We start from the raw sequence: 20,989 nt of genomic DNA, 5'->3' as shown, positions 1-20,989 counted from the left end.
TCTCTACCCTCAGAATCGCCAAGAGGGTAAGTGTGATGAGCCCAGGTGCCCGGCCGCAGGAGGCCACCCTGCCAGTCCCTCCCCTCGCTCGGGGATGGAGGGGCAGGGCACTCTGGCTTGCCTGTCGCAAGGGAAGCTGAGCGGCAGGGCCTCAGCAGAGGGAGGCAGCTTTGGGAGGAGTCTGAGTCCCACAGATCGGAAGGCCGGGCACAGGACCTGCAGGCTGTCCCAGCACCTCCTCGTCAAGCAGGGGAAATAGGCAGCCCTGCCCTGCGCCCCCTGACCTCAGCTCTGATGGGCCTCATGTCCCACTCAGCACTCCTGCACAGTGGGTCCTCATGTCCCCACTGCACACACGAGGACACCACCCAGGGCAGGAGGTTTCCTGAGACCACATGGGCTGCAGAGTTTTGCTGGGGTTAAACTTCTGACTCAGTGGCCACGCTCCTCCCTCCTGCTGTACAGACCCATCACGCCTTGTAGGTGAGAAGTTCCGTGATTCACGTAGGACCTTTCCACCTTTATCTCATGGAGGAACTCTACCTGGCTCACTGCAGTGTTCAAGGAGTATTCATTGACATTATAGGATGATACCGACCCTCACAACGTCTCAGGAGACAGATACGGGACCAACGGGACACTGAGGATCAGAGAGGTTGAACAACTTGCTCTGGGTCAACCAGCAAGGAAGTTATTTTTAAGGACTGGCCCACAATTTCCACAAAATCTGACTGAGGGAGAAGTGAAGGGAGGCGGGACTGCTACAAGAAAGAGCGCCTCGGCCAAGGGCTCTTTATCAAAATCCAGCTGCCAGCATGCTGGCGAGTTTGGGTGAGGTCTCAGGATGCCAAAACTCATTTTCAAATGATTCAAAAGAAGAAAGAGACCAAATATTAATTTTTGGATCTAGGTGAAGGGCATCTGTTCATTTTACTATTTTTCCAAATACTATGCACACTAAAATTTTTCAAAATAGAAAGTCAGAGACAAATGCATCTCCTGCTTCTCTCCCCTTCTTTAGTGCCCCCGGGGCCCTTCCCCAGCCTCATACCCAGACACTGAGAGTCCGACAGCGGGGCCTCTGTCTCTGACCACGGCAGCCTCTGGCCCTCGCTGTCCATGCAGAAGGCCTTCCCGCTGCCCCTGTCCTTCTGGCTGGCTCGGTACTGGCCATCCTGGTCACACTGCAGTTCCGCCTCATTCCTCTGACAGTCGGTGACACCTGGAAGGAGCGGTGGGCACAGCAGTCAGTGACGGGTGGCCGGGCCCTCTCCTCCCAGGTTCCAGGCCCAAGCGCTGACCAGACGACCAAGGCACGTGTTTGACTCAGGCATTCAGGCTTCAGGCTGTCCAGGGTCCCCACCCTCACCAGGTCCCCTCTTCAGATCCACGGGTCCCCCATCCTGAGCCAGGCGCACACCCACCCTCTGTCTGCCCCTCCATGTCCTGGCCACACCCTCCTCCCCGTCCTCGCTCAGGCCCAGGCCTTGAGCATGGGCCCTGCTGTCTCTTCCCCGTGGAGGCCCTCACTGCTCACGGCTGCCACTTCCTGCCGTGGCTTCAATATGGGTGGTCTCCCCAAACCCAGATTGGTATTTAATCCCCCAGGCGAGGAATCAAGCGGGAATCTGAAGCGCCCCAGGCGTTCAGAGCTAGGGCCTCGGGAGTGAATGGGATTGAATAAGGTCGTTATAGTCAGGGCACTGCTGGAGTCCTGGTGGCTTCGCAAGGGGAGGGAGAGAAAGCAGAAGAGACACAGACACACAAGCAACCTGTCTCATGCCACGTGAGGCAATGCATTATCCTGGGACTCAGCAAGAAAGGCCACCATCAGATGCAGCCCCAACTCTTTGCATGTCCACAATCATGAGCTAAAATAAACCTCTTTTCTTTATAAAGTTAGTATGCCTCAGGTATTTCATTATAGTAACAAAAAACTAGATGAACACACCTCAATCCTCATTTCCTTAGGGAAGCCTTCTTGCTAGGATCTAAGTGTGTGTGAATGTTGAAATCTAACTCCGGTGTGACGGTATTAGGAAGTGGGCCTTGGAGGGATGACTAGGTTGTGAGGGTGAGTCCTCATGAATGGGATTAGTGCCCTTATGTAGGAGGCCCAATGGAGCTTGTCTGCCCCTTCTGCCTGTGAGAAGACACCATGAAACCTTCATCAGACACTGCATCGACCTTCCTCTTCGACTTCCAGTCTCTGGGTCTGTGAGAAACAAAGTTGTATTGTCTATAAACCACCAGGTCTATGATATCTTATTATAGGAGCCCAAATAGACCGAGACCCTCCAGAGCCCCCAATGGGTCTGCTCCAACTGTGACACGTTTTCACAGGAACCTTCTCCTCTGCTTCATGGCAGAGCATGCTCATCACTGCATTTCTCTGTAAAGGAATGTCTGGTGCCTTCCGGCCTCCGATTTGATAGAGGCTCAACGAGCTGGGACTGGATCTGCTTTTGCTCACACCTGTCCCCCAGTGCTTTGCTCAGCATCTGACACATGATACAAGCTCCCCCCAAACCAACACATCTGATCAAATCCATGGAAGAACACCTCAATCTCTGTGCTCAAGCTACTGTCTCCAAGCAGACTTCTCCAGAAGTCTTTTTTCCAGTCAGTCACCTAGTTCATCCTACCCACCAACTGAGACCCAGCAAGCTGCAGGACAGTGTCCACACTGAAAACCACACTGGGACCCTCATCTGCTCACATGCTTCCTCTCCCTATCAGAATCCGTGCTCCCGGAGATCCAAGATGGCGGTCTAGAGGGAGGCTGCGTTCCTTGTCGCTCCACAACGCCAGATTCAAGCAGAGGATATCTGTTTCTCGGTGAGGCAGTTTTTGCTGCTTATCGATCCCCTGCTCTTTACCCCATTTGTCTGCTGTGATCATCTGTAATCTGCCAGCATATCGACGCCTTTTTTGAGAGCAGGTTGCTCACTGTCAGGCGTCTATCATCCGCCATTTGCCTGCCTCTCGCCTGTCCATTGCCTGCCTTACCCCTATCCATCACCCAACGCTCGAGGTTCGCCTCCCGATCATCCAACAGCTGCCAGCAGATTGACCGCAGACCGCCAGTGGAGAACCAGCTGCCTGCTGCTGCCTGGAAGTTCACTGTTACAGTACCTGCAGGTTTGATTACACGTGGCTGCCGCCATTTTGAGACAACAGCCAGGCCCTGTAGGACCCCTGGCCGGACTGACCGAGTCCCGTCTCCAGGATCCCTCAGCCCGACCAATCACTCCCTGCCTCTGGGGACCTCACATCAACTGACTGCTCCCTGCTGCCAGGACCCCCAGACCAACTGACTGTGCCCTATCACCGGGAACCCAGACCAACTGATTGCACCCAGCCTCCTGGATCCCACAACCACACCAAACACACCCAACCTCCAGGACCACTGCCGAACCAACTGCATCCTGTCTCCAGGACCTCCAGCTGACCACGTCCACCCCTGAGCTGCAGCTCCCCATTTGCCAACACATTTGGAAGCCAGAGCAGCCATCTTGGATAATCCTGGAAGCCGTAGCTCCGATCTTCGGGTGGGGCAAATCCCATCCTGCGACACCTGCTGGAGGCTTGAAGCTCATTGTCAGGTACCTCTCATACATCAGGCTACCAACACTGGGAGGTTTCATTAGTATATGACTATTATACAGTAGATTTTCTTTTTTCTCCTTTTTTAAAAAAATATTTAAGTTTTTATTTCTTTATATTTCTTGCTTTCTTTTCCTTCTGTTTACCTGTTCCCTCAGAGTCGCTTTCTCCCTTATTTACATGATGTTATTGTCCCCATAGGGGCTATTTGGTCTAGGATTGCATAGTGTCTGACTTGGACACTGCTAATATTGATCTCCCCTTAAAGAAAGGGTTTTGGAAACCTATAGGACCACTATAAACCTATAGGGGGAAATCTGCAATACCCCAGATCTGCAACGCTAGAGGGGAAGATACATGAACAACATGAAAAAACAAGGGAAGAAAATGATCCAAACAAATCTAGATCCTATATTAATAGAACCCAATGACAGTATGTTAGAAGAAAGGTCAGAAAAGGACTTCAGATTATACATGATTAAGATGATTCGCGAAGCAAAGGATGAGATAAGAGAGCAAATGCAGGCAATGAATGATAATACCAATAAGCTGAAAGAGCACCTGCAGGAAGCAAAAGATCATTTCAACAAAGAGATAGAGATTCTCAAAAAAAAAAAAAAAAACCAAACAGAAATCCTTGAAATGAAGGCGACAATAAACCAAATAAAAAACTCAATGGAAAGCATCACCAACAGACTAGACCACTTGGAAGACAGAACCTCAGACAATGAAGACAAAATATTTAATCTTGAAAATAAAGTCGCCCAGAGAAGATGGTAAGAAATCATGAACAGAATCTCCAAGAACTATGGGACATCATGAAAAGACCAAATTTAAGAATTATTGGGATTGAGGAAGGCACAGAGATACAAACCAAAGGAATGAACAACCTATTCAATGAAATAATATCAGAAAATTTCCCAAACCTGAAGAATGAAATGGAAAATCAAATACAAGAGGCTTACAGAACACCAAATGCACAGAAGCACAACAGATCCACACCAAGGCACATTATAATGAAAATGCCTAACATTCAAAATAAAGATAGGATTTTGAAGGCCGCGAGAGAAAAGCATCAGATTACATATAGGGGGAGACCAATACGGATAGCAGCCAACTTCTCAACCCAGACTCTAAAAGCTAGAAGGGCCTGGACCAACATATTTCAAGCTCTGAAAGAACATGGTTGCCAACCAAGAATCCTATACCCAGCAAAACTAACCTTCCGATTTGAAGATGAAATAAAATCCTTCCATGATAAACAAAAGTTAAAAGAATTTACAAATAGAAAGCCTGCACTACAGAATGTTCTCAACAAAATATTCCATGAGGAGGAAATGAAAAACAACAATGTAGGTCAGCAAAGGGAGGAACTACCTTAGAGAAAAACCACTCAAAGGAGAAACCGAGATAAACTTAAAAACCAAAAATAAGCCAAATGACTGGGAATACAAATCACTTCTCAATAATATCCCTGAACGTTAATGGCCTAAACTCATCAATCAAAAGGCATAGACTGGCAGAATGGATTAAAAAGAAAGACCCAACAATATGCTGCCTGCAAGAGACTCATCTCATAGAAAAAGACATCCACAGACTAAAGGTGAAAGGATGGGAAAAAACCTACCACACACATGGACTCAGTAAAAAAGTGGGGATTTCCATCCTTATATCAGATAAAGTGGACTTCAAGCCAAAGTTAGTCAGAAGGGATAAAGAAGGACATTTCATACTGCTTAAGGGAACCATAAATCAGGAAGACATAATGATAGTAAATATTTATGCCCCAAACAATGGTGCATCCCTGTACATCAAACAAATCCTTCTCAATTTCAAGAATCACATAGACCACAACACAATAATTCTGGGCAACTTTAACGCACCGCTGTCACCATGAGATAGATCTTCCAAACAAAATCCAACCAAAGAAACCATAGAACTCAATAACACAATCAATAACCTAGACTTAATAGACATATATAAAGTATTCCATCCATCAACGAGTGGTTACACTTTCTTCTCAGCAGCATATGGAACTTTCTCGAAAATAGACCATATGATATGCCACAAAGCAGCCCTTAGGAAATGCAAAAAAATAGAGATACTGCCTTGTGTTCTATCAGATCATAATGGACTGTGAGTAGAAATTAATGACAAAGTAAAAAAAGGAAATTACTCCAACACTTGGAGACTAATAATATGCTATTGAATGAAACATGGATAACAAAAAACATCAGGGAGGAGATTAAAAAATTCTTAGAGGTCAATGAGAATGATGATACAACATATCAAAATCTCTGAGACACTATGAAAGCGGTACTACGAGGAAAATTCATTGCATGGAGCGCATTCCAGAAAAGTATGAAAAGTCAACAATTAAATGACCTACCATTACAGCTCAAAGCTCTAGAAAAAGAAGAACAGAATAACAGCAAAAGTAGTAGAAGACAGGAAATAATTAAAATCAGAGCTGAAATCAATGAAATTGAAACAAAAGAAACTATTCAAAAAATTGACATAACAGAATCCCTGCTCCCTCAGAACCTGGATTTTATCTGCTACATTTACCCAGTAAATGACTGACAAACAGCAGGTACTCAGGAAATTTGTGATGAATTATATAAAAAGAGAATTCCTTGACTTGTTTCCCCGAGGTTGGAAAGTAAGAGAAAAGTCATTTCTCATGGCATTCTGAGACTTGATAATATCTGAGCTTTTACATCTTGAGACTATTAATTATAATATGAAGCCTTGATCGATAATGTCTTTTTAGAGGAAAGGCTATCACAAAGGCTTTTTAAATAGAATGCCTTGCATGCCTTACATGCTAAATGTGAGTTAATACATCGCTACACAAATAAGGCACTTCATGGTTATCAACAGAACCTCAAACCTGGTCCGATGGGCCCGCTGAGCAGGAGACGTGGGAGGAAGTGAGACTCAGTGCAGACCCAGCTGCCAAGAGGACGTGGAATTCTAGAAGCTGTCCTAACCAACAAGAAGCCAGCAGTCTGTAATTGCTGAGCATCCTCCGAAGCTCAGCAGACCCCGGCCTATCGCAGGGCAAGTCACTCAACAGGCAGGCAGGACAGAGGTGAAGAGCCGTGGAGAAGGGCTTAGCTACACAGAACCTGAGCACAGGCGCCAAACTTGACCCTGGATAACAGTCCACTAATGTCCCCTCTGGACTCAAGGAAGATGTCAGAGAGTGGTCCTGACCACCATGGCCTTCACAGAAACGTGATCAAAGCCCACTCTAAAACAGGTGTGCAACACTGATTGTTCTCATTCGACTTTGATTCTGCTTTGCTAGGGACTAAACATTGTGTCTCTCAAGATTCCTCATCCTCTGTGATGGTATCCTCAGGTATAGATGAGGACCTTGGGCTGCAGCCCCTGTGGTGTAATTGGCGTCCTCACAAACAGAGGAAGACGGGAGAGCTCTCCTTCCCTCTGTGCACATACACCCTGCAAGGGCCACAGGAGGACAGGACAGACAGAGAGCCCCCCGTCAAGCTGGCTCAACCTCCAGCTCCAGACTACAACTGGAGGAGTAAGTCCTTGCTGTTGAAGCCACACAGTCTCTGGGGAATGTAACAGCATCCTGAACTAAGACCCTGGCCCCATGTCCTAGATGATGGAGTGACATTCAGAGAAGGAAGGTAACTCAGCCTGGGTCACAGTGCCAACAGGAGGAGGGAACAGTGACTGAACCAGGTCTAACTTGTGCAAGACTCAGTCCCCTCCTCTGCTTCCCATTTCTGCCCTGTCCTCTCCATCAGCAAGAATCAGCCCATGACAGTGACCCCTTAGTAAGAAAGTGCTCCTGAGGCACACTGACAGCACGCCAAGTTATCTCAAACCACAGGTACCAGAGTCAGTGTGTTCACAAAGAGTGACACCCAGCTAGCTGTCTGGGACAGTCGCCAGGGAACTTTCTTATCTGGAGGAATGGCAGACTCCCACCTACAAAATTCTTCCATTTTTACTTTCTCTGAATTACTGTCTTATTAGTTCTGCTCCCCTCCATGGGCCACTTATTTTTGAAGTTCTAGAAATTATTCATCATGAGCAAAACTAGTATATCTCTTGTTCAAATTTCATTTTAGAAATGTTCAAGGTAGAATTTCAGACTAATGCGAAAAGATGTGCACAAAGCAAGTTAGGGGTCCTTGCTAGGAAAACAGCAATCCCCAGGCGATCCTCCCTAGCAGGAGGCAGCCAGGTGAAATCACACGAGGTACCAGAAGACCACAGGCACCTCCAGTCCTGGCAAATACAGAAGAGAAGGAATATTCATGGCACGGTGGTCTCGAGTGTGGGTGGAAAGTGTCTTCCATTCTTGATCTCATGAGGTTGATGGACAGAACCCAGACGTCCCACCCTCAGAGCCAAGAGCCAAGGCGAGCTGCGGGAGCTGCCCCAATCTGGCTCCGTGACTTCACTTCTCTCCTCTGCAAAAGTTGAACTAATTCTGTTTCCCTGGAAGAAGTGATGCTAGGATTGAATGGGACAGCACAGGTAATGTGGCCTGAAGCCTGGCAGGGGACAGGCATGCAAAGGTGGCCCTTTAATATTATGCCGTGTACTCAGTGCTTCTCAGTGGTGGGTGATTCTGCCCACCCACCCATCCAGGAGATACTTGGCAGTGGCCAGAGTCAGGTCTGGTTGTCACATCTTGGGGAAAGGTGCTGCTGACATCTAGCAATGCTGCTGAACAGCCACGTGCAGGACGGTCCCCACAATGAAGAACTCCCCCCCTGAGTGCCCACAGCACCCAGGTGAGTGACTCTGCATTACTCTGCTGCACTGCGCAGCTTCTCCCCAGAGCAGCCCCAGGACTCACAGTGCGTCTGGCTGAAGGCTCCAAGGGCCATGGTTGTTCTGCCCACAGGACAAGGGACACAGGCTGAGCTGCCTGCCCTTTCTTGGTAGAATCCAACAGGACACGGAATGCACTGCTCATCCCAAGAATAGCTTCCTTCAGGACACTTCACTGGGAACACAAACAGAGTGGTGATGTCAAGAACAAGGCACCTGCTTGACAGTCAGAACCCAGGACACACAGCCATGGGGAAGCCTGAAATCAGCCCGTGAACTCATCTGCTCAGGGAGTTCTCTGCGAACCGTGTGCCAGGCTCTGAGGCCCAGGCATAGCTGGGCAGCCTATGGTCAGGTGCTGCTCTCCAGGGCTGGGCACTCGCCGACCACGTGGGAATCAGACAAGGACAGCAGGTTTGGGAGGAGTGAAGCAGGGAGGAGGCACGTCGGTGAGGACAGGCCCCTTCAAAGGAGCACGGGAGACCTGAATGATGAGAGGAGCCCAGGAAGAGACCTAGGAGGCTAGAATGGCAGGCAGAAGAGCAGGTGCAAAAACCCCCAAGACAAGACGAGTTTGGATTATTCAAGGGATGAAAATGAAAGGTCAAAGTTGGCTACTGAGTGGGACCCAACTATGAAGGGAAGGAAGGACGGCCTGAGGTGAAGCCGGAGAGCAAGCTGAATGACGGGGCCCACCCAAGGCTGCCAGGGAACCTGCCTGCATGCAGGGCCCCAGGGAGGGCAGCGGGAGCAGGCAGATGGGTGAAGCCCGCTGCCCCACGCCTGGATGCCTGGGCTTCTCTGAGGGTCCATCTTCTCTTCTGTGAGATGGGAGAGCCAGCAGTACTGTCAGACTCCTACGTGTGCTCAGTAAGCGACAATTATTTTTACATTTGAGGAAGTCCTTCAACACCTATTTGTCCACACAGGGCACCCTCTCTATGTGGGGTGACTCCAACATGATGCACCATCTATTTGACTCATGGCCTCTGTCCCTGTTGCCAGTCATTAGCAGAGTTGCTCATGCCTGGGACAAAGGCGAGGCTAATGGGCACCTAGGGGACACCACTGAAGGAGATCCTTGCTATCAGAGCTTCTGGGTGATTCCAGAGTCCCAAGCCTAGCCCCAGAGGGGCAGTCCTCACCACCTCTCTCCCCTCCTTTCCCTTTCCTTCCCCATGCTCACTGCTAGTCTGCAGAATCTCAGGACTTCCTGACCCCACCCCGATCCCCGGCTCTAACCCTCCCAACCCTCCCAATTTCCCTTCTCTAATGTGACAGAGGCTGGGAAAGCAGGAGACTGACCAGAGGATGCCTCTTTCACAAGCGTTCCGCTCTTGGTACAGTGCAGGAACTTGGCCACGCTGAATCTGGTGGCTCAGGGAAGGGCCCTGGAAGGAGGAGGTTTGTGCTTTCTTTCCTGGTTCAGTGTTATGTTCCCAAAAGTTTGTCAAATATTTCCAGAAGTGAGATTTTATGCAGTTCAAGGTGGGAGCTCAAGGGTTGCCCCCCCACTTGGGGGTACCTACCCTGTGCCCGACACTGCAGAACTTTAAGTGCATTAACACCACCCCAGAGAGTGGCTATCGTATCCCCATGGCACCAGCTAGAAGTCAAGCCTGGGGCATGACTTCCTAGTGTGCTTTTCTGGAAAGTGCAGGGGGGAAATAAAATTATACATTGTGCCAAGTGCAGTGCCAGATGCTAATGTTATCTCCCACACTCACGAGGAAGGCATCATCCCAGGCAACTGAAAACTGGCATCCAGAAAACTGAGGTTCAAGGTCAAGGTTGACCAGGCAGGGAGGTGGTTAGAGGTGCAATCTGAACCCCATTCCTTCATCTCAAAGCCACCGTTCTATGTACCAATTCAACCACCTCCTGGTGGTGACCGGGTGGGACGTGCTGAGACAGAGCCCTCGTCTACTTAGCGATGGCTCTCTCTGTCTGTGTGTATTTCTGGCATTTGTGAGTAATTCAGAAACTCAAGTCACATCTTGGAAACTGAGTAGTATTTTCCGGTCTGCCCCAAGCAATTAACATCCTCCCTCGGAGAGCAGAGTTTCGTTCCTTCTATGAGTCAGGTTGTTGACAATCATCTCCAGCCCTTCAGAGTTGTGGCTCCTCTCTCAAGGAAGTGCCTACAGATTCTTTGCTAAGGGAAACAGGAACTTCCTGGCCAGCCTGAGCGGCTCTGCCTCCAGTCCAGGGCACGAGGAGGTGCCGAAGAGCTGGGAGCCACCTTTAGCTCTGAGGCCAAGTGTGTGGAGCTTCCTCTGCTCAGGCAGCATATCTGCTCTTTCCTCTCAAAGCTTCTCTCCATCCCTGATGTCTGGAGACTTTTCTACCCAAAGAGCACTCTTGTAAGTCAAAGGAGTCAGGGGCTGATAGTGACCACCCCTTCTCGGCAGGTGGCTCCTCTGGAGGCCGGCAGTCCACTGCAGCACCTGGGCGCTCAGCTACAACCAACCCCTCTGTCAAGATGATCAGAAATGCCATGGCCTGGACCTCCTCCTTGGCACAGGAAGAGCATTCAGCCTATGGGAGTTGAAGAGTTGGCAAGGCTTCAGGGTCATGCTACACTACCCATCAACCTTCCTCACAGTCCCCCATAGCGACAGCCATGTTTCTGCAGAAGAAAAATATCTGTGAGGAAGCATTATGGTCCTTCATCCCTTAAAAAGTCCACTCCAGCCATGCCCAGTCTGTCACTCTCCAGTGTAAAACTCTTCCATGGAGCCTCACGCAGTCTGAGCCCCTCCCTGTGCCTAAGGTCTCTTCTACCCTGACCCCTGCCTATCTCTCTCTGTACTACCCCCCTGCCCCTTTCCTCACAAAACCCATTTGTCTGAACCATGTGCATGGTCTCCATAAAGTCACACTGCTTCACAGCTCTTGCTTTTGCACTATCTCCACTTCTGGAATGTTCTTCGTCACTTGGCATCCCCTGCACAGGTATGCACACAAGCCACCTTCATCTGCTCTTGTCAGAGTAGCAGTTTCTCCTCCTCTTACAAGACCTCATCCAGCATCCGCACCCAGCAAGGCTCCCTGGCTGTCCCGACAGGAGCTCAGGCCCCTTTGCACGACACTCCCGCTCTGCCCACTTCCTTCCCCAACAGACTGCGAGATCCTTCAAGTGAAAGTCTTATGCTTTCTGGAGCAAGTAACATGGTGTTGGGCACATTACAGTTACAGTTTTGAAGCTTAGATAGATGGATGGATGGATGGAAGGAAAGTAGCAAGGAAGGAAGGGAGGAAGGGAGGGAGGGAGGGAGGGAGGGAGGGAGGGAGGGAAGGAGGGAGGGAGGGAGGGAGGGAGGAAGGAAGGAAGGGAAAAATCATTCATAGGAAATTAGTTCTATTATAAGAATTTACAGTGACTCAGTGAAAGTCAATGTCATACAGAATGGAAATGGGAACTCTCCACAATTCCCCCGTGACCCTCTTTAATTCAGGCTGCCAGCAGGTAAGTCCCAGGGAAGCCTGGGAGCTGGCCTCAAGGCAAAAGGTGCACAAGACTGAGTCCTGAGGAGCTGTAAGCAGGGCTCCACCCACAGCAGCACCCAGGTCATGCGGCATGGGTCTTCCCTCTGGCCCGTGTCACTGCCCTTGCAGAGGGCCATCGAGGTGAGCCCCCTGATAAGACACCCAGAAACCCTGCTTAAACTCCAGAGAACAATGCTCTGCCTTGTCACTTCACAGCTGTGTTCCACACTTGCTTGAGAAGGAAAAGAGCCAATAAAGGCAGATAGGAGGATCTGAAGCAGGACTTCCAGCTAACCGCTCATGGAGAAGGGAGATGTGTAAGGCAGAAAACAACACAAAAACCTGGAGGCGGAGGGAGCCGAGCTTGAGCCTCCGAGCTGCCCACTGCCCATGTACCTCTCGCAGAGAGCTGGTTACGGGCCAAGAGGTGTGCTCTGCTCTGTGTCATCTCCTGCTCAAACCCCTGACCCATGATGTCGGTATTCTTATCCCAGCGAGGATCGGTGATGCTCCCTGGATCCCACAAGCAGAGGGGGCAGGCACCAGGACTCCAGGCCAGGTCCATCTGACTTGGAAGAGCAGTTTCCTAGCTGTGCTCATCACTGCTCACCGCTGGTCTCCTCCTTCATAACACGGGATTAATCGCGCCCCACTCTCTGGACAGAGAAAAGCCAGGAAGACCTAACGTACCAGAAGCCCAACAAGGGGCACTAGATATCATAACTGATCCTGGAGAGAACACAGGCTTTTGTGAGTCCCACTCTCGACCTTTCTGTTTGGAGTGTGGGAGGGATAATGGCATGATTGACAGGTCTAAGAGTCAGTGCAAGATCACAGCAGCTGAAAAGCAGGAGGTAGGTCTATCCTGAGCAGACACCGTCAGACCACAGCCGGCAAGTGAAGTCAGCTCACCTTCTGCTTTGGTAAGCCCAGGATTTTAGGAATCCACTCCCATTTGTCTCCCTGTGGTGACTAAGTTGAGCCATCAAGAAAGGGCACGGGCCACACAGCAAAAAGTATTTGCCATCTGGCCCTTTACAGAAAAAAGTTGTGACTCCTACTGTAGCACAAACATCTCCCAGCACAACCCTTTACTGGGTCCTTCCTGGCACCAGCCTGCAGCCCCACAAGGGCTCTCTGCAGCCCTTGCCAGCTGACACCAGCTGCTCCCCAGCCCCTGCAGTGATGCACACCTGCTTCAACCCTCACGCCAAGCCATCCTAGTTAATCTCCCGTCTCCCAGTTGACAGGAACTAATCACTGTTAATCGAGTTCCCTAGATGAGATCTTGAGATGGGATTTCTGATCAGCCCCATTATTTTACACACACACACACACACACACACACACACACACACACACACACACAGGTTCCAGGTCTGGCAGTGGAGCCCAGAAGTCTTCATATTAAAGTCCGCCAACATGGCTGCAGGTGTTCCTGTGTGACTTTCCCTGTTTCTCGTTTCACCCTCCCTGGCAGGTGGTGAAATCGACTCCTACTCCTACTTCTTGTCCTGGTGTTTGGGCAACTCTGGTGAGGTGGAAAGATGGTCCACTTCACTTCCCATGGGAGGAGGGTTCTTGTCCTGGAGGACCTGGGGTTCCTTGTCCACCGGTCCTTAGTCAGGCGACCTTGAGTTCCTCCTGTGAGACAGCCTGCTTCAGGCACTAAAGGTGCACTATCTAATTTAATCCAAGGCCCAGCCTCTTTGCCTGTTTGAGGGAAAATGACCTGCCACCAAGGGCTACTGTTAGAGTTAAATATTTCACAGTCACTTTGCAAATTGAAAAATCCTTCACAACTGTTCGTGGGAAGTGGCTGTGTTTCTGTTCTCTGTGCTAAGATTTAGTGGCATCTCAAATCCAGCGTGGGTTTGAAATTTGGCCTAGATTTCAGAGCCATGTAGCTTTTGTGTTACAACCAAAATAAACAGTGGAAAAAAATAACTGAGAATATCTCTCTTTTCAGCTCAATAAAAATGCATCTCCATCTCACTCCATGGGGAGGAGTGCTCCTCTCATGAAACCTTCAGGCTTTTGTAGTAGAGAGAACAGTGGTCCCCAAAGATGTCCACGTCCCAATTCCCAGGACCTATGAACGCACTAGGCCATGTGGCAAAGGGGAATTAAGGTTGCAGATGGAATGAAGGTCGACGACTGACTGACCTCCTAATCCAGAGTGGCCTGGATAGCCCAGCTGTGTATGATCAGAAGTTCCTCAATTGTAAGATGTGATTAGGGACAAAAGCTGGAGAACAGTGACACTCCTGCCTTTGACAACGAAGGGAGGAAACCACCAGCCAAGAGATGTGGCCAACCTCGAGAACTCGGAGGAGGCCCAGGGCAGCCCTTGCTTCCAGCCAGCAGAGCCCACACCAAACTTAAGATCGTGAGGTGCCAGTGTTAAACCCTGGGCTGCGGGAATTTGTTCGGGGAGTCACTGGGAGCTAGTACAGCTTTCAATCATGGAACTTGCAGCTGTATGTCCATGAAAATGGCCTTCAAAGATACAACCCAAGTAAATCTCCACCAGAAATCACCTCCCTGCATCACAAGTGTGTAGTCTGGCATGTGGCCATTTGAGGACTGAGGTGAGTAACGTAGTTGTAACCAGGCTGAGAAGTGTGCGCCCAGGATACAGGGTGGACAGCAGCCTCCTTCACACAGACAGGCAATGCGGACCCAGGGCCCACGCTGCCTGAGAACGAGAGAAAGCCTAAGTTCACACGTGGGCTTCTTCCTTGGCCCGCCCTTTGACGGTTTGGCCATGACAGTGGATGGCTGGAAATGTTCACCGACTAAAAAAACCAGTGGACCCCAACTCCAGCTCCTCAGCTCCCCAGCAGCCCTTCCCGAAGCCCCCTGAGGCTTCCCACAGCACTCCAGGGAGACAGGGGACCTACCACACCCCAGCGGATCCTCACGGGCCTTGCTGGTGGCCGAGACTCGGTAGAATCCTTCCAAGCACCCAAACCATGTCCTGGGAGAGGTGTCCAAGTTGTCCCCCTGGAGGAAGCGGATGGAGGGGTCTGCTGGGAACACCTTGGAGTTCAGATGAAGCTGGAACATGCCACTGCGGATCAGATCTGCGAAGCGCCCAAGGAGATCTTTGCCCACTAAGGTCTCTTCTGTAAGACACAGGATGAGCGGAGGTCATGTTGCTGCTCTCTGCAAGGCCAGGGAGTGTGGAGGGACACAGCCACCTAGACCATGCTGGCTGAAAGCAGATGTAGGCGTAGCCTACCGCTCCATTTCACAGAGGGATAAACTGAGGCCCAGAGAAGGGGATTGACTGACCCAAGCTTACCCAGGAGTCAGAAGCACAACCCAGGCCTAGGGCTCCGGCCACTTCTGTGGCACCAACACCACCCATGCTGGTACAGGATATCCTGTCTCAGTCACTAATCCAAGGAACACTGTCCAGACACTGAGCCACCAAAACCTCCAGAAGGCCACCCTCCCTGGGTCTCGGCTTTACAACTGCAACATGGGCAAGGGAGTGCCTCTTCTGGCACAGTGAGGGGGACACTGCAAATGGGCCACCCCAAGGAAGGCAGGCCTGTGGAGGCCGTGCAGCCTCTGCTTCAGTGCTCAGTTGGAGGCCGGGAGGCCTTCAGCTCTCCACTCTCCTTGCCTAGAAAGAAAGCAGGTGAGTGCCACCTGAGGCACTGGGCTGCATGCCAGAGACATTCCTGCTGCAGTGGGCAGCTGGGAAGCCAGCCTGTGGCCTGAAGCACAGTCCACTGTCCCCACACTGCAGCCAAGGATAAATGTCTGCTGCAGTTTCCAACATACACCAAAGGTCTAGGGTCTCTCTAGAGGAAGGAGGATAGGACCCTAATTCATTATGTCCTTGGGGTGAGGCGGATTCTTCTCATACAAAAGGCTTGCCAGGAGGACAGTGGAGGCCAGAAGAGTGACATCACTGTGCTCCTGCGTCATGCCCAGGCGTGCTAACAGAAGTTTTCCCCCACAGGACAGGGCAAGCTCCAGCCAGTCCTGCCCGTGAGCGGTTAGCCACTAGATGGAAGATGAGAGAGTCCCCCAGCCTGGTTAGAAAGGTGTGGACTGCTTCCTTCCCTACAGGAAGCTTGGAGCTAAACATGGCCTGTGGTCCCCGTAGCTGCCATACAACCCATTCTGTCCTTCCAAGACCTTGTCACTCTCAGTTTGTCCCATCGTAACAGCCTGTTTTAAATGGTGACAGCCATCTTGTTGCAGGAAGCAGACTTTTGGAGAAGTGGCAGGCAGCACCCAGAGAGGAGGAGAACTCCAAACTTTATTTGACAGGCCCACAGGAGGTCAGACTCCAAGTTCTGAGTGCCCATCACCAGTTTTTCACATTTATAGGCTATTTAGTATCATAAATTTTCTAGCCTAAAGGATACATAATTGTGCACAGGGTTTCAAACGGGAAGCAGAGTGTGATAAGGGAGAGAACTGGCTCCTTTTATAAGGCCTTGGGCTTGGAGCCTCCTCAGAGCTGTTCACACTTCAAAGGGAAGTAGGAGTAGTTAGATCCCAGGGGAAGTCATCTACAGTCCAAAGGTAGGCGTGGATGGTGCCCCTCACGTTCCCTGAAGACCAGCTGCCTGGAAAGGCGGGGGACTCCCCCTTCTGGGCACTGGTTCTCACCACAGCGTCCTTCGTTCATCCCGCACCAGGCTTGGGTTAGTGACCCGCTACGGTCTGAGATGTTTCATCATTGGAAGTGGGTAGACGGAAATGCTGGACTCCCTGCCCAGCCCACTTCCCCTCACCGTCTGCCCCCGTCTCTGCACAGAGACGACGAGAATCAGAAGAGGCTTGCAGAACCAGTTAGGCTTAGGGGAGTTGAGCCATCCAACCCCAGGAAGCTCTTGAGCAGAACTTGAAGAGTTCGAGGTGCTTGTGAACACCCAGCTCCTGTGCACAGGTGCCTCCATAACTCTCCCTGTGCCACCATAGGAAGACACCAAGGCCTTCACCAGCTCCCTTTAGAGACGAGGAAACCGTCACTCAGAGGTCATGTGACTTGGAGGCAGCAGTGCAGGAAAACATACCAATGTTGTGTAAATTAGGAAGAGAGGCCACTGGGATGTCCTCAAGCCGAGATTTCCAGGTGACATTCACTCCTAGACGATCTGCAGCCAGACACCCCACCTGCACTGAGGAGTCCATGCAGGCAGGACTAGAGAGCAGGGTCCCGTATGTCCTCACCTGCGTGGAGACCAATGGGTTCCAATCAGAGTAGGACGTCAGCTCTGTGGAGCCCACACCAGGGGCCCAAAAGGGTATGCCTCACTTCCTGCACCCCTCCGCCACCCTGGTTCAGGTAGGAGGCCTTAGTAAGCCCCTCTCCCCCACCTAGGAAAGGTGGACCGGCAACTAAATAAGCTGCCCTGGTCACCCGGCATGCCAGCTATGAGTGGAGGAAGAGCCGGGCTTTGGATGGGAAGCATGCCTCTCCTAAGTCATGTCGCAGTGTCTAATTGGTGACCCAGCCTCAGTCAACTCTGCAAATGTCTTCACCATGCACTCACCCAGCACGGCATGTACTCCTTAGCCTGAGCCCCACACACTCACTGGCTTCTCCTTTTGGCTATATGGCCCATTGTCCCCTCCCAGCCTGATTGTGGCCACATTGGGCCCAAGGAATGACCAAATGGAGGAACCACAGTCTCCTCCAGTCCCAGTGAGCAGGCAGAGTTGTGAGGCCTGCTGGCCCCAGGACAGGGCCTGGCACCAGTCCAGGTCAAACACAAGCTACATCTTGCCCTCTTGCCATCACCCTCTTTGCAAGTGGGTCTTAGTCTGTCTTGGCGGCTATAACAAAATGCCATCGACTGCAGGAGTGAAAGACAACTGAGAGTTATTTCTTAAGTTCTGGCAGGGAAGCTGGCAAGGTCAAGATCAATGTGCCAGCAGACACAGTGAGGACCCTCTTCACTGATGACCCCTTTCCCTGTGCCTGGGGTGGTAAAAGGACAGGGATCTCTCTGGGGCCTCTTTCCTCCAGGCTCTGACCCCTCAGAGTTCTCCAGCCCCATGACCTGACCACTAGCCGAGAGCCCTGCCTCCTCACATCCCACCTCAGGTGTGCGGGGGGTAAGAACTCAACATGTGAGTTTGGGGGGACACGAATAGACCACAGCCACAATTAATAACTTCCACAGTAAGCCTGAGGGGAGGTTCACCTTTCCAAAGCATGACATCTAGACGGTGAGTGAAAATCTGGGTGTCCGGGGAGGATTTTGGAAGGAAAGTGAAGGTAGCTGTCACTAGCTCACAATTCAGAGTGGAGCTGGCCTGACCTTTGACCTTCAGCATGAGAGCCTCAGCCACCTTCCTCGGGACCTGGACCATCCTGTAAGCCAGCCCGTGCTGACCTGGCACGGGCCACACCTCAGCATGTCCTTCACGCCCAGCAGCCTCCCACCAGCCCCTGGGGAAGGCGGATGCTCACACAGTGCCGTGTAGAGAGAGCCTGCCATGGGCCAGGGACTGAGTCTCCTCAGAAGGCCCTGTGGCACCATAGTTTAAAACAGTCTCCATTAGCCGCACCCTGTGTGATGTACTGTGAATGCTCGGTGGATTTAATCTCCAGAACAAATCTACAGGGTTGACATTATCATAACCTCATGAGACTTGCCTCGGAGGAGCTAGGAGCTGCCTGAGCCCCACAGTCAGTAGGTGGTAGGGCTGGGATTCAACCCCTGCTCCCTGGTCACCTCAGCAAAGAGCACAGTCTGGTCCTCCCCGGCAGGTGCTCCTAACCCAGTTCACAGGCGACTGGCAGGAAGCTCAGCAAGGCTGGTGAAGGCCCAGTCATGCTGGTGAGGATGTGAGCACCAAGGGCGGACCCCAGATCTGGCCTCTGTGAAACCTGTGCATCACTCTCCCTTCTGCCTTCCAGAGACCTGCCCTGGGCGTGGAAGCTGTGGCCTGGTCACACACACCCTGATGCCTTGTCCCGGAGGCCTACCAGCAGGCGGCTCCTGATCCCACCTCTTCAGCACCGTCCTCAGCTCTCAGAAAGCCCCCAGATTCTGGAGGACACCTGCATGGGCCTTAATTTTGCCATCAGGGAATGCCAACACTTGCCTTCACCCCGTCCCTGGAACCCAAACCTGAGTCACCCGCAAGCCTTCCCTCTCCCCACACCACTTTACCTAGGACTCGACCCTGTGGGCTCCTGTCACTGCGTTGCGTGACCCGTCCAAGCCACCCTCACCTGGACCTGGCCTGTGCTCCCTGCTCCTTCCCTTGCCCCTCGAAAGTCTATTCTCCACACTGTCTCATGTTGCTCTGTCAACCTCAGTGACATCCCGCCCAGTGCAGAGTGAGCCCGCTGTCCTACCCATGGCCAACAAGGACCTGACCTGATCCACGTGCAGGCTCTGGTGCACGGCTCCTCCCTGAGGGTGCCCACACACACGGGCTCCTCCACTTCATAGATGGTGTTCAGTGTGCTCCCAACTCAGGAGCTCGGCCCTCCTACTTATTCTGGGGGTCTTCGTCCCCCATATTCTTAGGTCACAGTCCTCTCCAATAACACTTCCTAGAGGGGCCTCCCCTGCCACCCCTCTGAAGTACCCACCTCTCCTCCTTCCCTCCCCCATCCCCCCAGCCTTCTTTCTCTTCCTAGCTCTTCCCACCCCAGTGCTCTCTGTCATGGACCCTAGACTCAGTTCCCAAGAGCGAAGACTTGATCTGACCCACTGTGAACCCTCAAGAAGATGCGCTCTTGGCCCCAACTCTAGCCAGACCCCTTCAAGCCCTCCTCCTGGTCCTTGACCTTGGCCTGTGAAATGAACAAGCATAACAGGGTTCCAAGGACTCAAGGTCACACCTGCAGGATGACCCCCTTCCTCCCTTAAAGTGCCTGCCCAGAAAACTCAGGGTTGCCAAGAGAACATTCTGTTTGTTCCAACTGACACCTGAAGACAGGGCCCTATGTCCAGCTTCCAAGGGGAGGGCAGAAGCCCAAGTGCAGTGAGAGCCAGCTGGCAGTCCCAAAGGGGGTCCACGTGGACCAATAGCCCCTTCCCACTCCTCATGATCGTTCACTTCCCTTCTGCTGAGTCCCGCTCACCCCTCCCTGTTCCCTCATTTTCCCCTTCAAATGCCAGTCGTCCTGGACAAACTCAAGTCCAGTCCAGTTCACGCGGCAGCCTCCCTATCGCAGGGCTGCATTCAACTCTGCCCTTATCACTTTATTTGGTGTCTATCTAGATTTGATTGTCTTTGACAATCCTCATACCAAAACCATGCCTGGCCTGAAATAGGCTTTCTAACATTTGTTACATGAAAGAAAGAGAGAAAGGATGAATGATGAATGAATGAACACACAAATCTGGCAGTGGAAGAGTCCAGACAGAACTGGACTCACTGGGCTGTGAGACCCCTTGGGCAATCCATTTACCTTCTACCAGCCTTGGTCACTTAGAGGGCTAATGGCACCCACCGAGCTGGAAGCCAGCAGGGTCAGCAGTTAGGAATGTGGAAGGCCCAGCCGGAGCCAGGAACATGTCAGTGCTTTCAAAATTAATATCGTTAAGTGCATTTCTTTGGAGAAAAAAGACAAAATCTATTTACAGTTCTATTTGTTTTTAAAACAAATACTCTCAGTGTTTTGTGAAAATATGCATTTGACAAAATTCTGAACATGAAATGCCAAACATGAGCTGCTTTGATGATCTGGCAAACTTTGAACAGCAGGACTTTTAACCGGGTGACTTTAAAAGACTCGCTCCATGAACACTTGAGACTTCAGATCCCCAAAGCCCTGTGTACTGCACAGCTGGAAAACCCATCGCTGGTGGAGAGCTGCTTTCCAGGCGCTCGTGACGTCCTCCTTGCAGGGAGGACCCTGGAACTCCTCGTGGGTTTGTTAGGCACACATCTGGCTCTGCCCCCATGTTTCCAGGCCCTTTCCCATGGGGGTGGCAGTACTGCATGGACTAACCTGCAGTCACCATTTCCAGCTGTGTGACTGGGCCAACTGCTGTAGCTCTCTGGTCTTTGCTATCCTCACACGCAAAGTAGCAATATTAAGAGGGTCCTCATGAGGATAACTTGGCAAACTGATGGC

General features: G+C 51.3%; 1 protein-coding gene across 1 annotated transcript in view; it reads right to left on the bottom strand.

The window, feature by feature from the left end:
* TG (thyroglobulin) overlaps positions 1–20,989 on the bottom strand; it is a gene marked incomplete at its 5' end in the record, with an annotated part of 218,433 nt that overhangs the window by 161,152 nt on the left and 36,292 nt on the right. The window contains 4 exons of the mRNA XM_079134473.1: positions 1,052–1,222; positions 8,453–8,602; positions 14,820–15,044; positions 16,959–17,115. Of these exons, the coding sequence (XP_078990599.1) occupies positions 1,052–1,222; positions 8,453–8,602; positions 14,820–15,044; positions 16,959–17,115 (703 nt within the window). The remainder of the gene's footprint in view (positions 1–1,051; positions 1,223–8,452; positions 8,603–14,819; positions 15,045–16,958; positions 17,116–20,989) is intronic.

The sequence above is a fragment of the Sciurus vulgaris genome, assembly GCF_902686455.1.
Source record: "Sciurus vulgaris genome assembly, chromosome: 1".
NCBI classification, from domain to species: domain Eukaryota; kingdom Metazoa; phylum Chordata; class Mammalia; order Rodentia; family Sciuridae; genus Sciurus; species Sciurus vulgaris.
This window is presented reverse-complemented; position numbering and strand designations above follow the sequence as displayed.